The 21689-nt window shown below is 34.2% G+C and overlaps 2 protein-coding genes across 2 annotated transcripts; one reads left to right on the forward strand and one right to left on the reverse strand.

The window, feature by feature from the left end:
- Nucleotides 1-1073: 1073 nt before the first annotated feature.
- On the reverse strand, nt 1074-2040 carry LOC117339689. The gene has a single exon (XM_033901405.1). It carries the CDS (start codon nt 2009-2011, stop codon nt 1130-1132), a length of 882 nt encoding a protein of 293 aa, XP_033757296.1. The 5' UTR covers nt 2012-2040; the 3' UTR covers nt 1074-1129.
- A 6214-nt stretch (nt 2041-8254) lies between these two features.
- On the forward strand, nt 8255-18801 carry LOC117339116 (ras-related protein Rab-28-like). Its single transcript, XM_033900522.1, is given in 7 exon segments — nt 8255-8442; nt 11566-11662; nt 12163-12251; nt 12738-12764; nt 12766-12868; nt 14350-14453; nt 15620-18801. Coding segments are annotated over 7 exon segments (666 nt in total). The 5' UTR covers nt 8255-8367; the 3' UTR covers nt 15791-18801.
- Nucleotides 18802-21689: the final 2888 nt, after the last annotated feature.

A 21689-nucleotide genomic window follows, 5' to 3' on the forward strand; every position in this document is an offset into this window, starting at 1 on the left:
TTATATTATTATTGGAATTCTAGAACATTTGTTTAAAAATTTAATTCATCACATTCCTATTTGTGCATGGCTATACAAGCATTTTAGTTTGTCAATTTTTAAAAATTCAGATTTTTTTTCAGTTTTTTTTGTTTTTTTTTTCAATACTCGAGATATTTTCAATATCAGATATTTTTACTGATTCTTCAGTATTTAATTTTACCATTTTATTTTTAATGGGAATATTTGTAGAGTAACAGAATAGGCATGCTAATGTTATTCTGGCCTGTTAATTGTAGAATTGGGTAGCAAATTTTATTGAGCATCAGCTGACCAATGTGAATTATGATCCCCTTCCAAGGTTTTGAGGGGGAAAAAATCAATTGAAATTTGTCTTTGTGCGAAAATCTTACTAAAATGCTAAGTTTTGATATTGATGAATTTTCAACAATCTTATTTAAAATGTTAAGTTGTGATATTGATAAATTTTCAACAATCTTATTTAAAATGTTAAAATTTTTGTATTGATGAATGTTCAACAAATGTCCCCTGGATTTTTTAGGTCAATATAAGAAAAGAAATAATGTAAAATACAACACAAAGGAAAAAAGTATTAAAGACTCTCATAGGCATCACATTAGCATCGTTACTTATAAATATTTATAACCTTACAAAAACAGCTATTTATAACCTTACAAAAACAGCTATTTATAACCTTACAGAAACAGCTATTTATAACCTTAAAAAAAACAGCTAAAGCAGAACAAGCAAAAATACTAAAATCTTGTTTATATTAAAGAAGCTAAAGGAACAAAATTAAGTTAAAACATCATTAAAAATTCATAACTTAAACTTCATAAACTTAAAAATGCTTTACAACGTAAAATTCGACTTCTATCGGGGATATTTTTGATGTTCATAAAAAAATACATTTTCTACACATAAAAACAATTTAGACAAATATTCTTAAAACACGTGGTGTATCTATACAAAAAAAAATATTTCTTAGCTTTCAGTAGAATTTTTTGGGAGCGATTTTAAAGTGGCTTAACTATTTAAGGAATCCGCTCATGATACGAGAAATAAATGTCAATTCAACGTTGTCCATAGTTTAAACTGGTCCGCCTGACCAGAAAAGTTCCACAAACATCTATAAAATGTCCTTTCGTCGAACACCACAACTACTGCGTCTGGTGAGAAATGTCCTGGACATGGACCCTAGCCCCTGGTCAGCGAAAGGGCAGTGTCGGAGGGTGTGGGCGGTATCTCCTGTGGCCATACACCGCGGACACTCGTATTTTCTCAAAATTGGACAGATGACCTTGCCGTGAGGGTCCTTGAGAACATGGGTGGTGTAGAACTCTCGGGTCTCTCCGTTACGTTTACACAACACACAAAACATGTCGCGTTTTACAACTCGGGGCATGCATGTCGGTCTGAATTCCAGGAAACATCCCTGGGCTGGTTCTTCATCAGCTGGGTCGGCCACCTGTTGGTTCATTTCCTGCATCAATTTCGCGAGTCTGTCGGCGCCGGTCGGGTTTGAAGACTGGACACCCGACAATGATCCTCGAGGCGAGCATCCCTCGTTTCTCCTCTGAATCAACGACGTTGAAGTGTGACCATAATTGTCCCACGAAAACTCTGACATAGACGACGACCGGGAATTGTTGCTATGGCTATGGAAAACATCTTCCTCTCCAGACACGTGATCTCCCGCAACGTCAGACTGTGACCGATGATCTTCCTCGTCATGGTGGAAGTCGCTACGGAAACAATCGTCACTGGTCCGGCTACATTCCATAGACAAGAAATCGTCATTAGACAGTCTGGTCAGGCCACTTGTATAGCCATTGAGGTTGTTGACCATCTGGCATTGAATACGGTTCCAGCTGTCCGGCGCCGAAAATCTTGGCGTCTCGGAACTGTCACTTGAAGATTCGATAATGTCGTTTTCATCCAAAACTTCATTTTGGTTTTGTAGAAGTTTGCTCAAACCCAAGTAATCTTCGAAAGGACTGTAGCTGTCCATTATTTTGTAGTGCCGTTTCTAAGTTTGGTAGTATTGTTACACAGGAGTACCGTTATAACGGTAAGGGCCGCCCTTATATATGTGGTCACATCCCATTTATCACTAGGGGAGATAAGGGTATGTCTTTGGAATATTTATCAAGTATACATATCAATTTTTAATTTTTAAAATAGTGTTTAAATTTATTAAAGGAATTAGATATTTTTTAAATAATTCATAAAATATGAAAGTCTTTAAATAAGAACACATTATGTAGAATTACATACCTATGTCTCGCTTGTATGAAATGGGACGTCCCAATCCCCCCCATCTTGTGGGCCCTCCGGGTCAAGCATCTCCAGAAATTGACAATACACGTGCTGTCATCGTCAAAGCGTGGCCATCGTTTGATGTGCATGATCGGCTGCTATAGATCAACAAGGGGTTACGGTTCGTTTCACAAGATCAGAGAACCCGTTATTTGTACCGTTATTCTGGCCCCCATCAAACTAACGGTCGCCACAGGGGTTGGGAGCAAATCTGGCGACTTTCAATATTTTGTCTCTGACAGGTATTTTAAACACATGTTCGGAAATATTATTTTATCGAAAGAGTTCTATTTTTTAAAAACAAAAAATCATCGCAGAAATATTACCAAAAAGTATTTGACTGTAAATTGGAGAATTATAAGTTGTAGATGAGTACAGCTATATTGAATCAGAGACTTGTATATCACATATACTTGCGATATACAAGTCTCTGATTGAATGCAAAGTAAAAAAAACAAAGCATGTTTATTAATTAATCAATAATTTATTTGGCATATTACGGGGAGTCCGGGGGTATTCCCCCGAGAAAAATTTTAGCAGGTAAATGCAAAATCCTGCATTCTAGTATATTTCACGATAGATTCATACCCTTATTTTGACACCCCACGCCCCCCCCCCCTTTAAATCCGTCAGTGTTTGCTACATTGATACAATAAAATATGTATAAAAGACTCACCATTTTATAGAAAATGTCGCCTTTAGGTAGTGAGCGGTGCCGTGAGCCTGTGACCGTGTGTTTCTTTGATTTCGTTGACAACTATGAGGTTGAATGGGTATTTTACATTGCGGATTATTTTACCCGCAAAATAACGTTAATTAATCTTCGGTGAAAAAACCGTAACTCTCCGGAAACATCGCGTACGTATTGATTCACCTTAACTCCCAGAGTAACTAACACACACAATAAAGCGTATTTTTTCTGCAAAATAAATAAATAGATGTAAATAAATAAATCAGAGTCCTATGAATTATAAGATATCCAGCATTTTTATACAGTCATATGTTCTGAAAAACCAAAGTAAGGGAACATCTTCATGGGTCAAAGCAAATAATTAGTGAATTGATGGACAGAAAGTAAAAATGTATACCTATTGTCTGTTAGCAAGCAGGGACCTGAGAAATTGTATATAGGTCCTAATAAACTGTAGCCTAGTTATACGGATAATATACAGGTTGGTACCGCGGCTGTTAGTGGTATTGTGGATTTTCGTCCAAGTTTCCACAACGATACACGTTAAACATGGCCCTGTACCAGACATGGTGTCAGGGCCAGAAGAAACTCGGGCTAGTTAGACATTAGGACGTACAGATAACTGGTGCCAGAGACATCTATCATCAAAATGTCTGACGTAAGTTGTAGGGATAAGAGGAAACACGGTTATATATACTTCAAACCACTTCTGAAAGTCTGAAAACGAATCCTTATATGTGACTATTTATTGTCCCTACGCAGACCCATCTCATGTCGTATCATTTGTAACGAACCCCTGTGTTAAATAGAGCAATAATACTGGCTGGTCAGGTGCAAGGCTAGGCCAAAATGATTCACTTTATAAATGTAATTTCTTTATTTCGCAGCAAAATGTACAATATTAGCCTTTCCGCTCCTCTAAACAACATGTGAGAATTCTCGTAGCAGTGGTAGTTAGGGAACGACATATTTCGCCCCACTTGTTGTTTCTGTGAAATAACGATAATATTTGTTCTGTTGAGCCGCGGGGCGATGATGATGATGATGATGATGATGACGATGATGATGACGATGGTTATTGAACAATAAGAGTAGGTAATGTACCAAACACATATGTCTATATCATTTGTATCATTTGTAAGTAGTAATTTATCGATGCCCAATACGTTACAAATCTGAATTGTATTGAATTATTTGATATATATAATATGCGAGAAGACGCTAGGGCGGAGATTAAAACAAAAAAGCGATTATTTCAAAAATAAAAAGGAATGAAAAATTCCATAATCCTGTAAATGTTTAGTGGTTACGGTCCACCATGCAGGGTGTTTGGGTGTGTGTGTGTGTGTGTTTTATTTCATCAATAGAAATATGATCATTTTTTTGTAAAAAGAAAGTTTGTAATGAGTAAAATCGTAAAACATTTCTTCAAGTTTCATATTATGACAAATACTAGACTATGAAAGAATGAAACCATGCCCTTACCATCGTAAACTAAATACTTTTGTAATTTCTTCTATCACGTAAAGGGGGACATTTCTACACGTTACCCTTTTCTTGGTGACACAGTCGACATTCCTCCTGAACATCTCTTACAAGCCGCTGTACGTAAACATAGGTTCATCATCATCATCATCATCATCATCATCATCGTTAAAACTATCACCATAGTCATCTATCCAAAAATCATCATCATCATCATCATCATCATCATTCTAATCATTCATCAGAAGTCTCCGACTTAACCGATTAAAATCACATCTCTCATTTCATTTCATTTTCTGTAACAAATGTAATGCGATATATTCTAGAGACTTAATGTATTACACAACCTATTTCTTAATCATTATTTGCGTCTCGATAGCATGTCAATTTGGTATTCATGTTGTCATGTCAGGCATAGATCCATGATAAATACTTGTACTTACATAGGACGAGATCGTGGTAGGGTTATACACATTGGTGTTAAGAATATATTAAGATTTCTTCAATACAAAAAAAATAATTTTTAAAGCTATATTATTGACATGAGACAATATAACATAACGTTATTATATATCAGCGACGTATGGTCAATTGAATTATATTACTGATAAATTTGACAGGATTTCGAGACAATTTAGTGGCCCTTTATCAAGACACAAACACTTTGTCACATAACATTGTAAATCAAAGACCAAGATCACAAAACACCAACCTGATAATAAGTCTAGACTTTAAATTCAATTCTTTATCAACCAGAGTATACATCTCATCAACATCATGCAATTACAAGCGGCAAATGTCAAAAGAGCTTCTTTAACATAGTTATGCTCTCCGAGTATATTGTCTCTGGCACGAATTTATGTTTTTTGTGTGTTTTGTCTGATGATGTCAATGTTATGTAAAATTTGTATATTACAATGTATGTACATGTATATGATACTGATGAGTCGGAAGACTCAAAGTCAATAAAGAACTTGAACTTGAACATAGAATATAAATCAAATCTGCTCAGGTAGAGCAATGCACTGGCGTATGACATTAAGCGTGCAATATAGCATATTTATTATACCTGATGTAAGATTCTCGCCTTATTATTGGTCAATTCCTAATCACATGACATGAAACAATATGCAGTGTCAGAAACAGCGGTCAACATTGCCGTGGGATATTGCAATGTTCCCCGCTCCGCCCGAAAACGCACGATTGTTTCTTATGGAGGATTGTTTCCTCTCGAGAACATTATCTTCCCTCGCCTATCGGCTCGAGAAGATAATGTTCCCTCGGAGAAAAACAATCCTCCATATTTTATTATGCCGTGGGATATTGCAATGTTCCCCGCTCCGCCCGAAAACGCACTGTACCAGATAAAACAGATTTTTTCACTAGAAAATTTTTCTATTCGGTATAATAAAATAAATGGTGCCCTTGTCTGAGGGGAATATGGAGGATTGTTTCCCCTCGAGAACATTATCTTCCCTCGCCTATCGGCTCGGGAAGATAATGTTCCCTCGGGGAAACAATCCTCCATATTCCCCTCAGACAAGGGCACTATTTATATAATATCGATATATGATTCAATAAGGTAAATGAATTATTCATCTTCTACGTCATTTTTACAGAAAGGAAAAAATCCTAAATAGTGAGGATTTTTTTATATGCCTATAATCTACACCTGGGAAGTAAATGTTAATCAAAATCGGCAATAGGTGAACGAACGTATGGTCAGTCTCTTAGAAATGTATATACATGTACGTTTCTGACATTTGAGCAGGGGACCAATACTTCCAAATTGTAAAACGCTATTTTTTTTATGTTTGGACCAGTGAAATGAATGAAGTTGTTAATTATATTTGACCAGTATAAGAACTATCTACCAACTTAATGTATACAAATATCTGGCAGTAAATGATGTAATGTAACAAACAGTTTATTAGCTATAGTCCCAGAAAACTAAATATTCTTCACTGCCGACTAAGAAATTGGGCAAGTTTATTGAATTACGATTTTTTGAGAGCTAATGTCGTAGATTCGTTTGATTGTCAATGCGGGCATCCCTGTGAAGACTGCTTTCAAATATGTTCTTTGTAAGGATGATCCTTTCTCCAGCTAAACTGCACAACATTTCTGACATACAGTCAAACTTCGATGTTTCGAAGTTCAAGGGACTAACAGAAAAACTTCGAAACAGCGGGATTTCGAATTATTCATGGTTGACAATAGATCGATGTTTTCTTGATAATGACCATATCTGTTAACGTTATATGTCTTCGGTGTCTTCGTGTTGATCGTCGCCTGTCAGGCTCACATCGAAATGTTTTGTTAATTTACCCCAAACCAGAGACTTGTATATCAAGCCATGAAAAAAGTTCGAAACATCGAAAACTTCGATTTATAAAAATTCGAATCATACATAGGTTCGTTAGAAGCGTTATATAGTGAGGTAATTCGGGACCAAGCAAAAAGTTCGATACAGCGAGAAATTCGAATCAACGAAGCTCGAATCATCGAGGTTTTACTGTATTTCAATATACACCCGTTATAGTCCCTTAGGAATTGGATCACAGGGTTAGAGAATTCTCGACACACCAATTTCCCTCCAACGGCCCACCAACAGGTTTATATGATAGAACTGTGGATACTCTGTCAATACTCGACAAAACTCCTGCTGAGCAAATTAACCTCAAATTTTCTAAAAAGGTCCTATGAATTGGGAAATATTCAAGCAACATAGCTTTTAGGGCAGAATTAGGTCAATATCAAGTGGATTGTTTTATAAATAAACACTTTATTTATATAGGATATCACAAAGTGACACAAATATATGTCAAAGTTGTACCGAGAGAAATATATATGGTTTACATATATAGATCAAATTAAAAGAAGTATTAATATTCCATACAATTCTAAACATGAATATTTTTACTCTAAAAATGAACTCAAAATAAAGTGTTTAATTAAAACTTTGATTCATGAGAAATTTGAAAAATATTTCGCTAATCAAATGCATAGCGCTGATAAAAATGGCAAACTTGTTTTATACAGTAACATTAAGAATCCTATTTATCATTGCTAACTTTTGAACACGTACAGCAACCATATTTTAGAGATTTTGACTGGTAGATATAAAAAGATCCCTCGACAAACTCGATTATGTAAAAGTTGTGACACACTTCAAGATGAGGTTCACTTTATTTTCCACTGCATTTACAACTCTTCTCATAGAAAATAGTTTTTTGAAAAAATATAAATTAAATACAAGTCTCCCCGATAAACGAAATTTATATAGTCTATGTGCTATTGTCATCGAACAAACCACGTACAGCTTTTACGCGATATTAGCCCCTTTAATTAAAAGTCTTTTGATCTGAGGAAAGTATATGTTCAATCCTTAAAATGTAAAATTCAATTTCTACTAAGGAATTCATGTGGTCTTTATGCTTTTCAATAACTTCTCAAAACCATATTTATAAATTATTATCTGAATAATCTCTAAAAACTGAACTTAACTTGTACTAATATTATACAGAGTAAGCCCGGTTCCTCTTTGTTGTGTAGATTTTAATTTAGTCGTTGCTAAAATTAGCTGTCCGTCAGTCCACTATGCATGAGGTCTTTGATTTAAATCACGATAAAATATAAGAATAGAAGCGGGCTCTTTGCTAACACATTTTTGCGCTCTTCATTGACGTCATCAAATCAGCTTGATCTTCGGAAAGCTTGAATTGGTCGAACATATTAAGCGTGAAAGTAACACTGACTTCCCAGTGACAGCATTTGTAAATATTTGGAAAATAGAAGATGGTACCGAAATGTCGATTTAAAAATCCCTGACGGCGCCTTGACCCTTTAGAAAACAGAGTTTCCTTTTCATAATGTCGGACTCCGAAGATGAATCCCCCGACAAACAATTGAAAATTGTCATTATGGGTGATGGATCTTCCGGAAAGGTAATGCCATGTGACATCTCTAAGCAACTGGGTCAGTAAATCCAGCCACATTAGCTTCATTGTAGACTTGTCATGTCATATGTACTGTACTTGATACGACCAAAAGATTTTAAGATGGTTAAAAGATAAATGACAAAATGTTCAATTTACATACAGAAGATAAGACACATATACACATGCATAGTGCACATGTCGCGGACATTACAATAAGACTAGCAACGTTAACGGTTGTAGTGGAAAACCATTCTAACTTGTGATTAGGTTTAATAATGCTTTTCTGCAACAACAGTACCTACAGAAAGACCTGCGACCAACAGGGAAACCACATACACCTGTCTAACAAACCGATGACTTACAAATGCCAGCAATTCCAGTGATGTATGAATGTTATTAATTTATCTTCCCTGTCAAGAATACCGTACCAGCATTAACATGTAGAGAGAAAATCGAGTGACAGGTTAGCTGAGGTTGCCTTGACAACTCCGCCGGGTTGGAATTTCCATTTAGTCTTGCTGGAGAGCCCTGTGAAGGCAGGATATTTTAAACTGTTTTCATCGGCCCTCAAGGAATGGTGGTATGAGGGAGTGTCCTCATAGCTGGCAGTGGTGAATGTGAAGAGAATCCTATATAGATAGCAATTTGTGTAAAAAATTGTCCTCAGATGTCCCAGAAAAATAAACTTTATATTGAAATATAGGGCTCTATAATAAGTTTGATACCTCAGCAGATGGTGGATTTTTAATTGTACTGGTAGCTCAGGGTTTTTTTAAGGACTTTCTGGGGCCGTTAATGGGCCCCATTCCCCAATGTATTTATTTCATTTTAAAGCCAAATTCCCAAAATTTGCAGTTTACTCCAGAAAAAATATTTCCCAATTCACAAATTTTCTTCAAAAAAATGGGACGAAAAGGACCCTTCCAAAACCAGTGAGAAAAAGCCCTGTAGCTAATTATATATCAGTGATAATTAAAAATATTGATATTATGATAGGTAGCCTGAACATATCTACAGTTGTTGAATTGTAACTGCATGTACAGGGTGTACTTATTGAAAGTGTTATATTAATTATACAAAATTGGTCATGGCCATTGGGAATTAGTGACAGGGTGATATTTATCAAATAACCATGGCAGATAGCTATATGGGGTTGCTATTAGTATAGATGTAGTAGTAGTGGAAAAATGCACGGCCAGACCGGGGTTTGAACCCAGGACCTCCGAACACTAGCTACCTGGTTGCCGATGATCGACCCGGTCCAGTTCCGCTACATTCTTCCCTCCCTTTTAAAGTCTTCGACCCGAATAGCTAGACAGGGTTGCTATATCTGTAGATATTTTAAGGTGATATGTTAAAAAATTCTGTTATAACTTTTCAGGTTATTTTAGACTTTTATTCTACTTGCCTTTTGTCTTCCATCAACCATTGTGCGACTTATGTCTTGTCTTGTCTGTTGTGCATACATGAACAATTTACATTTTCAACTTCTTCATTTTGATTGAATTTTGCAAAAATCTTTCATGGCTCAGGGTCAAACAAACTAGTGAATAATATGGTCTCCACACCCCAGAGGCGGGGAGGTGAGGCAAAAATGGGTCATATTAACTGAAATTTCAAAAATCTTCTTCTCAAGAACAAGATATGATGGAATCAAATACTATTCATAGATGGAATGGTATTAAGCATCTTATGCTTAATACCAAGATTTTGAATTTTATGACACTGGGATCTCACATTTCCCCCTTGGCATGGGGAGAGGGTAAACTTTACTATAGTTTATATAGGGATATCACAATTTTAAGCATCATTTATTTATTGGATTGCCATTAGAAATGATTCAAACATATATTTTATTTATCAACATGGGTGTGTCTGTAGTTGTATCATTTCATCATTAGGAAGGTATGTAATAGCAGTTGCATTTATAAATATGTATTGTAGTCGGCCTACAGAAAATTAAAACAAAATACAAACATGACCTATTCATATATAATTATTGCAACATGAATACACAAATGCAATTTCATATTAAAGCAGAACAATAAATGTCCTATAGAGGTTAATTTCTGATTAAAGGCTATGTTATTTCATTGACAAATTTAATTACAATCAAAATTTTAACTCATTTATATGAAATTATTGATGCAAAATCTCCTAATACAGGCTACTGGAGTTTATGAGGTACAGGGCTTTTTCTTGAAGGCTTTTTTGGGCCGTTAATGGGCCCCATTCTCAATTGAAATTATTTCAGATTAAAGCCAAATTCCCAAAATTTTCAGCTTACTCCTGAAAAAATCTTTCCCAATTCACCAATTTTCTTCCCAAAATGAGACCAAAACACCCCATCTCAAACCAGTGAGAAAAAGCTCTGAGGTAATTAATCTATAAACATGCAGTTAAAACAGACCACAGGTAAAATCCAGTATCTAATTAGTCCAGGTATGAGAGGCTAAATACAGTACTAACTGGCTGTAAATGGACCCCTGGGGGGATGATTTCTAAAGAAAGAGGGTGACAACTGCCAGGTACCTGTATGGGGTGTAATATGTCCACTAGAGGTATCAGGTAGTTACTCTTGTCCACTAGGGAACATGCAAATATGACACAGCAAAACTAATTAAATTACTAATTAATGGCAAGTGAATACAACCAGTATCAATGTACCTTAGATGACCTCTTCCATAACACAGATGAGAGTCTTCGGATAGCTACTCGTTTATATTACCACCTATATAGCTACACAACTGTGTCTATTGTATATATTGGCTAAGAAATCATTCAAAATCCTCTATATATCTGTTCTTTCTGTACTTTACCATGGCCATACTACAGGTAATCGGTACACACATTTACCTCCCATCTTGAAAGTTAACATGTATTAATTTCATGCAGTGTTTTATTTGTCCATATGTTCATATAGTTACTCGTATAAGTTTGACACTTTTGAGAGTTTTATATATTAACAGTTACCAGTTTTGAATAACAAACTTAACTTAATTATATTACAGAGACCTATAGGAGAGCTCCCTGGTTATAATCCTGAGGAATGATACATGATGTCTACCATATTCTTAGAACTTAATTAATTAATTACACATGTAGTTTGTTAATTTTGTGTCATTTCAGACGTCTATAGCTACCAGGTATTCACAGGAACAATTTGGAAGGCAGTATAAACAGACTATTGGACTAGATTTCTTCTTGAAAAGAATAATTTTGCCAGGTAAAATATAGCACATTTTTCAACAAATGAATAATTCATTATATGACTTGGCTTAAAGCTGACAATACAAGTTAAAAAGCTTTTGTTTTGAAATTAAGAAAAAAAATTGAATGGTTTGGAGATGTTCCCTGTGATAAATATATATCTTCCAGTCATCGTTTCCAAGGAAATGGCGGACATTTTAGTTGAAGTCTGCTTGGATATGTGACTGGGGATCTTGCCTTAAGCACAATAAAAGATTTCTTCTTGAAAAAAATAATTTTGCCAGGTGAATTATGCCAAAAGTGACTTCAAATTGGGAATTTTTCAGTTGTAAATTGGGAATTTTCACATTTCTTTTTTTAGGGGAATGGATCCTTTTAAGGGACCCCTGTTTCTATTGTAGGAACATTTTGTGAGGGGTGTTTGCTTATAAAAGCGCAAACTGGAATGGTTTTAAAAATAGAACTAAGAACAATAATTTTCAAACATTAATTGATAAGTATTTGTTTTTGCTCTAGGTAATGTTCATGTGGCACTACAGGTTTGGGACATCGGTGGACAGACATTGGGCGGAAAGATGTTAGAAAACTATGTATATGGTTCCAACGTAAGTATCATAATCAAAGCTGTTAGAGAAGGGATGTTGACTCATCATGATACTTAGATAGGAAAAAGTGCCAGGCTTGTAATTTCATTAATATTTTATAAATGCTGAAAGGGTTAACGTTCTCTTGAAAAATAATTTCAGGATGTATTGGAAATTGATTAATATGATATATCATGCAGATATGAAAAATAACAACAAAAATAAAAAATCATCTAATTTATGAATATACATAACACATGTTTTGTATTCATCCTCAAATAAGCCCCCTCCCCTATAACAGAAGTTTAGTATTAATGTTCGGGGAGGGCTTTTTTAATACCACTTTACGGTATATTACTACATGTATTTTGAAATTGATGATTATGCAAAAAATAAAGAAGGGGGGTTATTTGAGGGCAGGGTCTGATGTTTAAATGATACATTTATATTTTGTATTCTGATATATTATAGATAAGTTCTAATATATTTTGTATGATTTTATTACAGGGGATCCTCTTGGTCTATGATATAACGAAACTATGCAAGCTTTGAGAATGTGGAAGATTGGTATAGTTCTGTGAAAAAGGTTTTTGGTAGAGAAACAAAAATACCGCATATGGCTTTAGTAGGTAATAAAGGTAAGTGTATTTATAACAAGCTCGTGTGTTAAGTTGTCACCCAAAACAGAAAACAGGTGTGAATCAACGTTTATGAGAAAATAGTAAATGCTGAATATATTGATCACATGAACAATAATTTTGTATTATTACCAGGAAAATTGTTATGAGGACAAAGTGAGCTTTCCCTGTTTATGTCGGAGAATGAGGTAGTCTTTACTGACAGTGGTAACTTCAATATGTTCATATTTTTAGCCCAACATCATCAGATTGTGGGCTATTTATGTCATCCTATGTTCGGTGTCCGTACATAAACAGTCTTTGTAATTTCTTTTTCTTGAAAGGAATTTCTCAGTCTTCACATGTAGGTTCCTCTTGGTCTTTAGTTACACCCATTCAATTTTGAGTCTGAAAGGAAAAACAAAATGGCTGACAGGCAGCCATCTTTGATTTTGACAGTTTGCTATCGCTATTACTTGAGAAGTACTGGAGGGATATTTCTCAAATTTCACTTGAAGGTTTTCCTTGGTCTCTAGTTGGGCCCATTCAATTTTTGGTCTGATTTGAAATACAAAATGGCTGACAGGCAGCCATCTTGGAGTTGGACAGCTGAAATTTGTTATTGATATATTTCAGAAAGTTCTTAAGAACTTTCTTGGAATTATGTTGATTCCTCATGTTATCAAATGATTAAGTGGAAGAGGGGAAAGAAGCAAAGAGAAGAGAAAAGTAGAGAAAAGATCAGAAAGCACCAATAAAGGTCATTCAGTGGTTGGAGCGAGATTTTTCCGGGATTTCTTATTAAAACGTGGTTTTAGGACACACCTTTACATAATAAGTTTCTATTGGGAAGGTTAAGTTGTTGAAAGGAATCAACATTGTTGAAGTAATTTCATTTTCTTTTTGGCTCACATACTATTGTCTTTCATTTAAATGTTTCTTATGGAATAATTTGATATGAAAATGAAATTTTTATATCCCAGTCAAAATTTGGGGGGCGTAGTATGGTTTAGTGTCTGCATCTGTCTCGATCTGTCTGTCTTTCTTTCTTTCTTTCTTTCTTTCTTTTTCTTTCTTTCTTTCTTTCTTTATTTCTTCAGTGGCCTACAGTTCAGATCATGTGTAATTGTCCTAGGTTTTGGCATGGATGTTCATATGGGGTTTAATTAGGACAATATGGATTAAATTTTCGGAAAATAAGTCCAAATTTTGTAATATTTGGATGTGTTCTGGATAATATGGATTAATTTCTGGTAATGATTTCTATCTTTTGATTTTTTTTTATCTATTTAGGACTTAACTATTTTATTATGTTTTAGTCCAAGAATACAACTATTTTATTATGTTTTAGTCCAAGAATACAACTATTTTATTATGTTTTAGTCCAAGAATACCACATGATATACTCATCATTTGATAGAGTTAGGCAAAGCATATTATGTATCTTTTTGCGACGCTCTTGTTTTTATTGGTTGGTAAGACATTGAATTCTTTTACCCTAGTTGATCTTGAACACATGCGGACAGTGAAAATGGATAAGCACCAAAAGTTTGCCCAAGAGAAGGGCATGTCCAGCCATTTTGTTTCTGCCAAAACAGGCGACTCGGTAAGTTTATACAGCCTCAATTAAAAGATCTCAGTTTACTACAGTGGACCCTCCATAATCCGGACACCTTCGTTTCCAGCCCAAATTGTCCGGAAAACTTGTAATCCGGACTGCCGAATTTTGTCGACTTTGTAAATAAAATTGTCACTAAAAAGTTATTTCCCTTGATTATATACAATAAATAATTTGGGATATTTTCATGAATATCAATATTTATATATATTAGATTAAAGTAATATTTGGCCAGTATAAAGAGATACTGAATTGATATCCATATTACTAGCACAGAGTACCAGATAACCACTTCATAATGAAAAAAAATGAAATTATCATGATGCAAATAATTGACTGAATATTATTGAGACAATATATGATCAGTTTCTTACTGATATGACGTATGACAAACACCTACCTCTTACAGGCTCTGCATGAAGAAACTCAGTATAGTGACACAGGTTGCATAATACAGACTGTTGACAATATTGACAGTTATTGCCCTTTGTTCACCCTGAATATTACATTAACTAGGGCGTATATTGTATTTTGTGTTGTAAGTACAGAGTATATATTGGGATACCAATGTTACATACAGAAATTAAGTTATAAGGATAACCTCCCTATCTCACCCCAAAAGGGGTGAAAGATTCTATTAATCTCACCCTAGGGAAAAGACAAGCTACATGTGGTCTTTTCACGTTCTCAACAATTGCATTGGCCAGTATAAAGAGATACTGAATTTACAGTACAGTACAATGTCATCATGTCGACAATTCAATTACGTCACGTCAACATTTCCTTGCATTGATATAACGTCAATATTAGATACAAAAGAGAGTAAACAGGGTAAGAGAAAAATAATCATTCACCCCCATGGAAGTGAGACAGGGGAATCTCAACCCTCGGGGTAAGATAATTAAGTTGCCAAACACTCAGCAAGCATGATGTTTGGAAACTTAAGAATCTTCCCCTCGGGTCGAGATTCCCCCAAGGGGGTAAAGGATTCTAATAATCTTCCAATCTTGAAACCTGAATACACCTGTCCATGGTGAACAAAATTCATATGTGGGCTCGGAGAAATTAAAAGAATCTTTTGTATTCTTATAAGAAAAGTATAATTTACCTAATACAAGTTCTTTTGATCTCATGGTACAAACAATGTCTTTCAGGTGTCCCTTTGTTTTCAACGTGTGGCAGCAGAAATTCTTGGTATCAAGCTGACTAAGCCCGAGGTTGAGACACACCAGCGGGTGATAAAAGCTGAGATTATACATAGCAATGAGGCAGCTGCCAAACCCGTCCTGACATCCACGAAGAGTTCTTTCTGTTCTTTACAATAACTCCAGATGTTATTCTATAAAGTTTTAAAGATGGACATTTCCACTTAAGTGCTGAGCAGCAAAACTTGTCATAGATATGCCATGGAAAATGAGTTCCTTTGACTATTGGATACAAATAGAAATGAGGAACTCTCCAGTCATGAAGATAGGAAGAGTACGAAATGAGCATGTGACACATTTAATCAACGAGTTTATCCCATGCACAACACACATACGAATGCCTGTTGTTCGAAGATCTGATATGGTTTTAGAATTATTAGTGTATGAAATATTAAGTTAATAATGTGTTCGTTTTGAAGCCTCTCGAAGAATTATCGGAAATTTTGATATGGGAATAATCAGTGTGAAATATTAATTTATTCATTTCATCGTGAATTTTTTTTTTTTTTTTATATAATTGGTTTTACCAGTAATAAACTCAGGTTGTGTTTTTGACAAATGAACTGAAATGCTCTGTACCAGACGGTATAGATAACCTTGTGACATCATTTGCTATTGAAACGGGCAATAGATGAATAAAATGTTGGAAAAGCATGTTCTAATACTGTATTCGACCTAATGAGATTAGAACATGTTGGAAAAGCATGTTCTAATACTGTATTCGACCTAATGAGCGCACTGTAAGTTAAAAAAAAAACAAAAAATGGGTGTGTCAGATAATAAAACAACGAAAGCAGAAAAAAATTCTGTATGAAATTTGGATTGATTTTTTTTTTTTTTTTTTTTTACATAATTTTATCTAGTCTTTGGTTAAAATACTGAATATTATATTGGCAGATCATCAGTTGTGTAAGAAACTTTCTTATATATTCTTATGGGTGCACACATCTTCCTTTACGGAAAAAGCTTGGGTGCACACATCTTCCTTTACGGAAAAAGCTCGGCGTGCACTTATTGGGAAAGGTACACGTATATTATTGGGTCGAATACAGTCTATATGATTGGAAGTATGTAATTTTGTTGTTGTGAATATGGAGTTATCATGAATTGTTATTGGTTTTTGTTTTGTGACCACTGGCCTTTGATTTAAGCAACGTCTTTTTTTAAATGTACTGCAAATACAGAATTTTACAGAATTTTTAAGGCAAATATTAAATACACGTATATGAATTTAAGATGTCACTGGCCTTAAGGTCACTAATTCCACATTACAGTGACACTCATGTAAGATCAGGTGCGACAACAAATGTGACACAAGTGTAAGATTCTATTTCTCACATAACTCAATTTTATGAGAAAATAAGCAAAAACTCTCAAATTTAATCTATAAGACTGCTTGTTAAGTATAACTCAAATGTGTACCTTTCCACCACTAACACAATTATGGCATTTTGTCGGACGTCATCACAACGCACTTATTTATGACATCACAAAAATGGTCATTTTAATGTTTGTGAATGTTTGGCTAGATTGCCTCATTTGTAGATTTAAATCATAAGACAAACCCATGTATGCCTTCTCCTGAACATTTTATTATCGATTCCTTCTCCAGCCATTTGCATACTCTGAAATCATTTTTTAGGTGAAACAGTTTTCTCAAACAAATTAAACAATGATTTACATGTACTTGTACTGGTAATATTCCAAATTGTACAAACAATATGACTAATTCAATTTAAATGAATAGGTTTTGAAGAAAATATTCCCATTCAAGTTGATTCCAACATTAATTAGCTGTGAGTTTAATGGTTTGGTTAAATGTACAGACTTTGAGGCTTTCTGGTATAATTCAAAGTGGACAGTTTTACATACTAACTACAAACTTCCAGTTGAGCATGCAATGATTGGGGAAACTGTGCACTGCGATAACTCACGAGTCAGGGGGAATTCCACTCAAATCACACCAGAGTACATAAACGCTACAAATTGCCTCTTCACAAGAGGACTGTCTTTCAATGGGGATGAATGTCTGTGGATTAGAAAAGTAACTGTTCCATTTTATTGCCGTTACTCCTCACTATAATTGGTTCGACCAGGCTAAAAGTACTCTACATACTCTCCTAGTCAAAATGACATTTTCTAAATATTTCACAGCTTTTGTATAAATACATTTATTTACCTTGTCTTGATTACCTGTACATTCAGTTCAAAATGACCTGAGTACAAGGTACAAATGTAATGAGAACGTGAGCTCTATTGAGTGTGAGTAATGATAAATGTTGTGTCCAGTTTCATCATGTGGTAGAAAATGAACTTTGATACATGTATATTTTCAGGGATACCCGACCTCCATTTTAATAGAAGTTAGAACACTTGAAAAGCAAAGAGAAGTCTAGTGAATCAAGCAATTGATTGAATATCAATGTTTTATTTTCTGTCAGTTAAAACTCAGATCTAATGTTATCCAAGTCTGGTTTGTTTCTGCAAAGCTGTGCTAATCATTACACAGTAATTAACCCTTTTCTAGTTAAGAAATTTATCTTGTTTTATTACCTTGATATAAAATCAAAAATTGATGATATAATTTTTTAGGCGTATCTGATTGTTGTGTTATTGAATGAGAAGCTGCACATATCCAAACCTTTGTTTAAAATGTGGCTTGTTTTTCTGTTATTTGTTGTAGAGTACGTGAGTAAGAGTTGTTACTTTTATGTGCATGAATTTGCATATTAATGACATGATGTGCATAAATTTGCATATTAATTATGCTATGTGCATAAATTTGCATGTTTATGATGCTATTTGCATATTTATAATTTGACCAGTTAATATACAGTTTTGTGTAATTCATGAAGGAGTCATAGAATTTTTATTTGTATTGTAACGCATATATTCATAATTATTATTTTCTTGAAAAAAAAGAATTTTACACTTGTGGTGATGTGTCCATGCACGGTTGCTTTCTAGATCTGGTTTGTCACTTTTCAAGTTCCTGTAAATTGAAGGTCAAAGCATTATGAGGGTAACGTTTTGTGTTGCCACCCATTTTTTTCATTTAAAAAAAAAAAATTTCAATCATCACAATATACCTATGTTCCTGTCATCATTTATGAATAAAGAAAGAAATAAGATTTTTGTCTCTTGCTAAAATAAGTCTAGCAGCTATTTGTACTGTCTTGCTATATTGAGACAAGTAATGAAAGGAATGCATTGGGTAATTTTTAACATTCTTTGTACAAGGGGAGATAAATCTTGCAATGTAATTCCATTTTTTTTTTTCCACCTTTTTTTTCTGTTAGATATATGGGGTGGGTTAGACTGGTCATATTTCTAGAATTTTAACAATTAAAGACTAAACTTAATTTTGGTCGGTATTTTGAATTTGTCTGATTCTAGGTTTCTAAGTTTAAAACTAAGGAGAGATAACCAGGTATACACATACGATTTGGCAAGAAAAGTTCTGTGTAGGAATAGGCTTTCAAAAATAAATTTTTTATGACATCATGATATTTTCATCAAGCTGATTGCACAAAGGTTTAAACCTCAAGTTGAAATTGTATAACATTGACCATTTTGTCAGAATGCTTCTGTAAAGGTACCTTCCTTAGAAAAGACCACACATCTGTCGATGATAGTAAATATTTAATTTTGTTGTTATCTTGTTGATGGTGAGACTCGCCTCTTTAAAATCTGAGAAATGTTTACTCTCCTCCTTCTTACTGATATGAGAGAATAGAGATTTTTCGTGCACATTTTGTTTTCTTAAATACTTTTCCTTATAGTCAACTGCTTTCTGCTATTAACAACAAAAACATATATAGAATGTGATTTTTTATAGTCAGTCATTATACATCTAAGTTATCAAAGTATATTTCCTGTAGTATACCGGTACATGTTGTATTTGATATGGGGAAATTCAACCAGGTACTCCAGATAGAATTTACTACAAAAAACTTTAGCAAAAATATAACTTATAAAATATGGTCCTAGGAAAGGAGGAATATTTGTATACATTTGTGTTGGCAAGATTTGATTTTATCTCTGTGCCCCTTGAAGTCTCCTGTCGCCTGGTGTTAAATTAATTGATGTTTCAATAGGCCACAACTTTATTGATGATTTTCTGAAGACTTAATACCCTGTTGTCTTCCCTTCTGGGGGGGGGGGGGGGGGGGAGTGGTTAAGGTGTCCTGATACTTTATCACTAGCCCTCCACCTCTGGGTTGTGAGTTCGAAACCTATGTGGGGCAGTTGCCAGGATCTCTAAGTTCTAAGGGATATCTCGCTATTTGGTGATTTTACACGTTATTTTTCATGATATGATAGTTATCACAATCAGCCTGTGTATAGAAGTAGATATTGAAATTTTAGGTATCAAAATAAAATATCAGAATTCAATATAAGCTGTAACTATATGTCAGTTAGTGGGTAAATAAAGAAAAACAACCATATTTAGCAAAATCAAAAATGTTATCACAAGAAAATTACAAACATTTATTATCATGATTAAAAGTGTTGTGATGTAATTAATTACAAATATAATTATTTTACCGTAATTAAAAAATGTTGTGAGGAGATGACATGCATGTTGACTGTAATTAATATCATAATTATGATTATAAAACACAATTATTATTTAAGCTACCGTATTTCAATATTTTATGCTCAATTAATTTCTGAATGATGTATAATTCGGGAAGGTTCACAGTTGAAATGATTGAGGATGTTCCGAGATTTGTCTTTTGATAAATGATTCGAGAATTACCTGACTTGTGCAGTGCAATTTATCTGAGTTTGTGAGCTTTTGTAAGTTGACTTGTTGCACAGTTAAATATCACCTCCGAAACTGACTTAATGCAGCTGTCTCAAAAGTCATCAGTTGTAAACGCTGGTTTTGTTGTACTTAAAGCATGTCAGCAGAGAACTATGTCACAACAGTGCTAATGTTATTATTTAAAAATAGGTTCAATTTTTGTTCCCTGTAAAAGTGTTGTATTGTCTAAAGTATGAGCCATTTGTAAAGTTTCGAAGTAAAAAGATTTTTTTTTCTTTGATTGATGTGTGTCCCGCATGAAACTGCCTACTTTGTATGTCAATTCAGGAAAACACCATATTTGGGAGAAAACATCATATTTGGGAGAAAACACCATATTTGGGAGAAAACACCATATTTGGAAGTAAACAGACAATCATGTGACAAACATTATACCCAAACACATCATGTATTTTTTCTGATCCAACCAATCACACGATGATGTATACAACGTACAAGGTGTTACTGTGTTCAATATTCACGATCACATGCTTTATGCATTTTGGGGAGAAATCGTCTGCAGGACAGTTTCAATTGAGAGATCCAACATCAATATGACATCTGTTACATATAGGTATATCTGCATGTGTACTAAGCTGTCTTTCACTGTTCAAGTAAACTCTTTAAAAATTTTCACAACTAAGACAACAATTTACATAAATCTCACAAAACTAAGTTAACAATTTGTATAAGTCTCCAAGTGTCATCCCATTATAGTGAATTTTGTCATTGCGATGATGTAATTATGAATTGACAGCACGCGACTATATTTCATTTTTGGTTTGATCAGGAAAATGCCTTTTGCTTCCGTTTACATCCAAATATAGTGTTTTCTTGACCCGACACACAAGTAGGCATATGTTTGGCGGGTACTTGTTAAATCTGAGATAAAGTCTGTCCATTTTATTGTTTATATTACAAGTTACTTTATAAATTTGGTATTAAAGCAAAGCTCATAACTTAGACAATCCAGGAAAAAATAGAAATTTTTAAATATTTTCACGGGGACAAAAAGTAAACATTAATATAAAGCCATCTTTAAATTTTGAGAAAAAAAGTTGTTTCCAAGGAGAACTTTGTTTGTCCTTGGAATGAGTCCTGTCAATATGCGATATTAGATATTAATATGAGGTATTTGCGATATTATTACTGTGTTTGTATGTTGTAGAGTTCTCTAACAAAGGTAGAAATACAAATTCTAGATGTAGT

The sequence above is a fragment of the Pecten maximus genome, chromosome 12, assembly GCF_902652985.1.
Source record: "Pecten maximus chromosome 12, xPecMax1.1, whole genome shotgun sequence".
Classification (NCBI taxonomy): domain Eukaryota; kingdom Metazoa; phylum Mollusca; class Bivalvia; order Pectinida; family Pectinidae; genus Pecten; species Pecten maximus.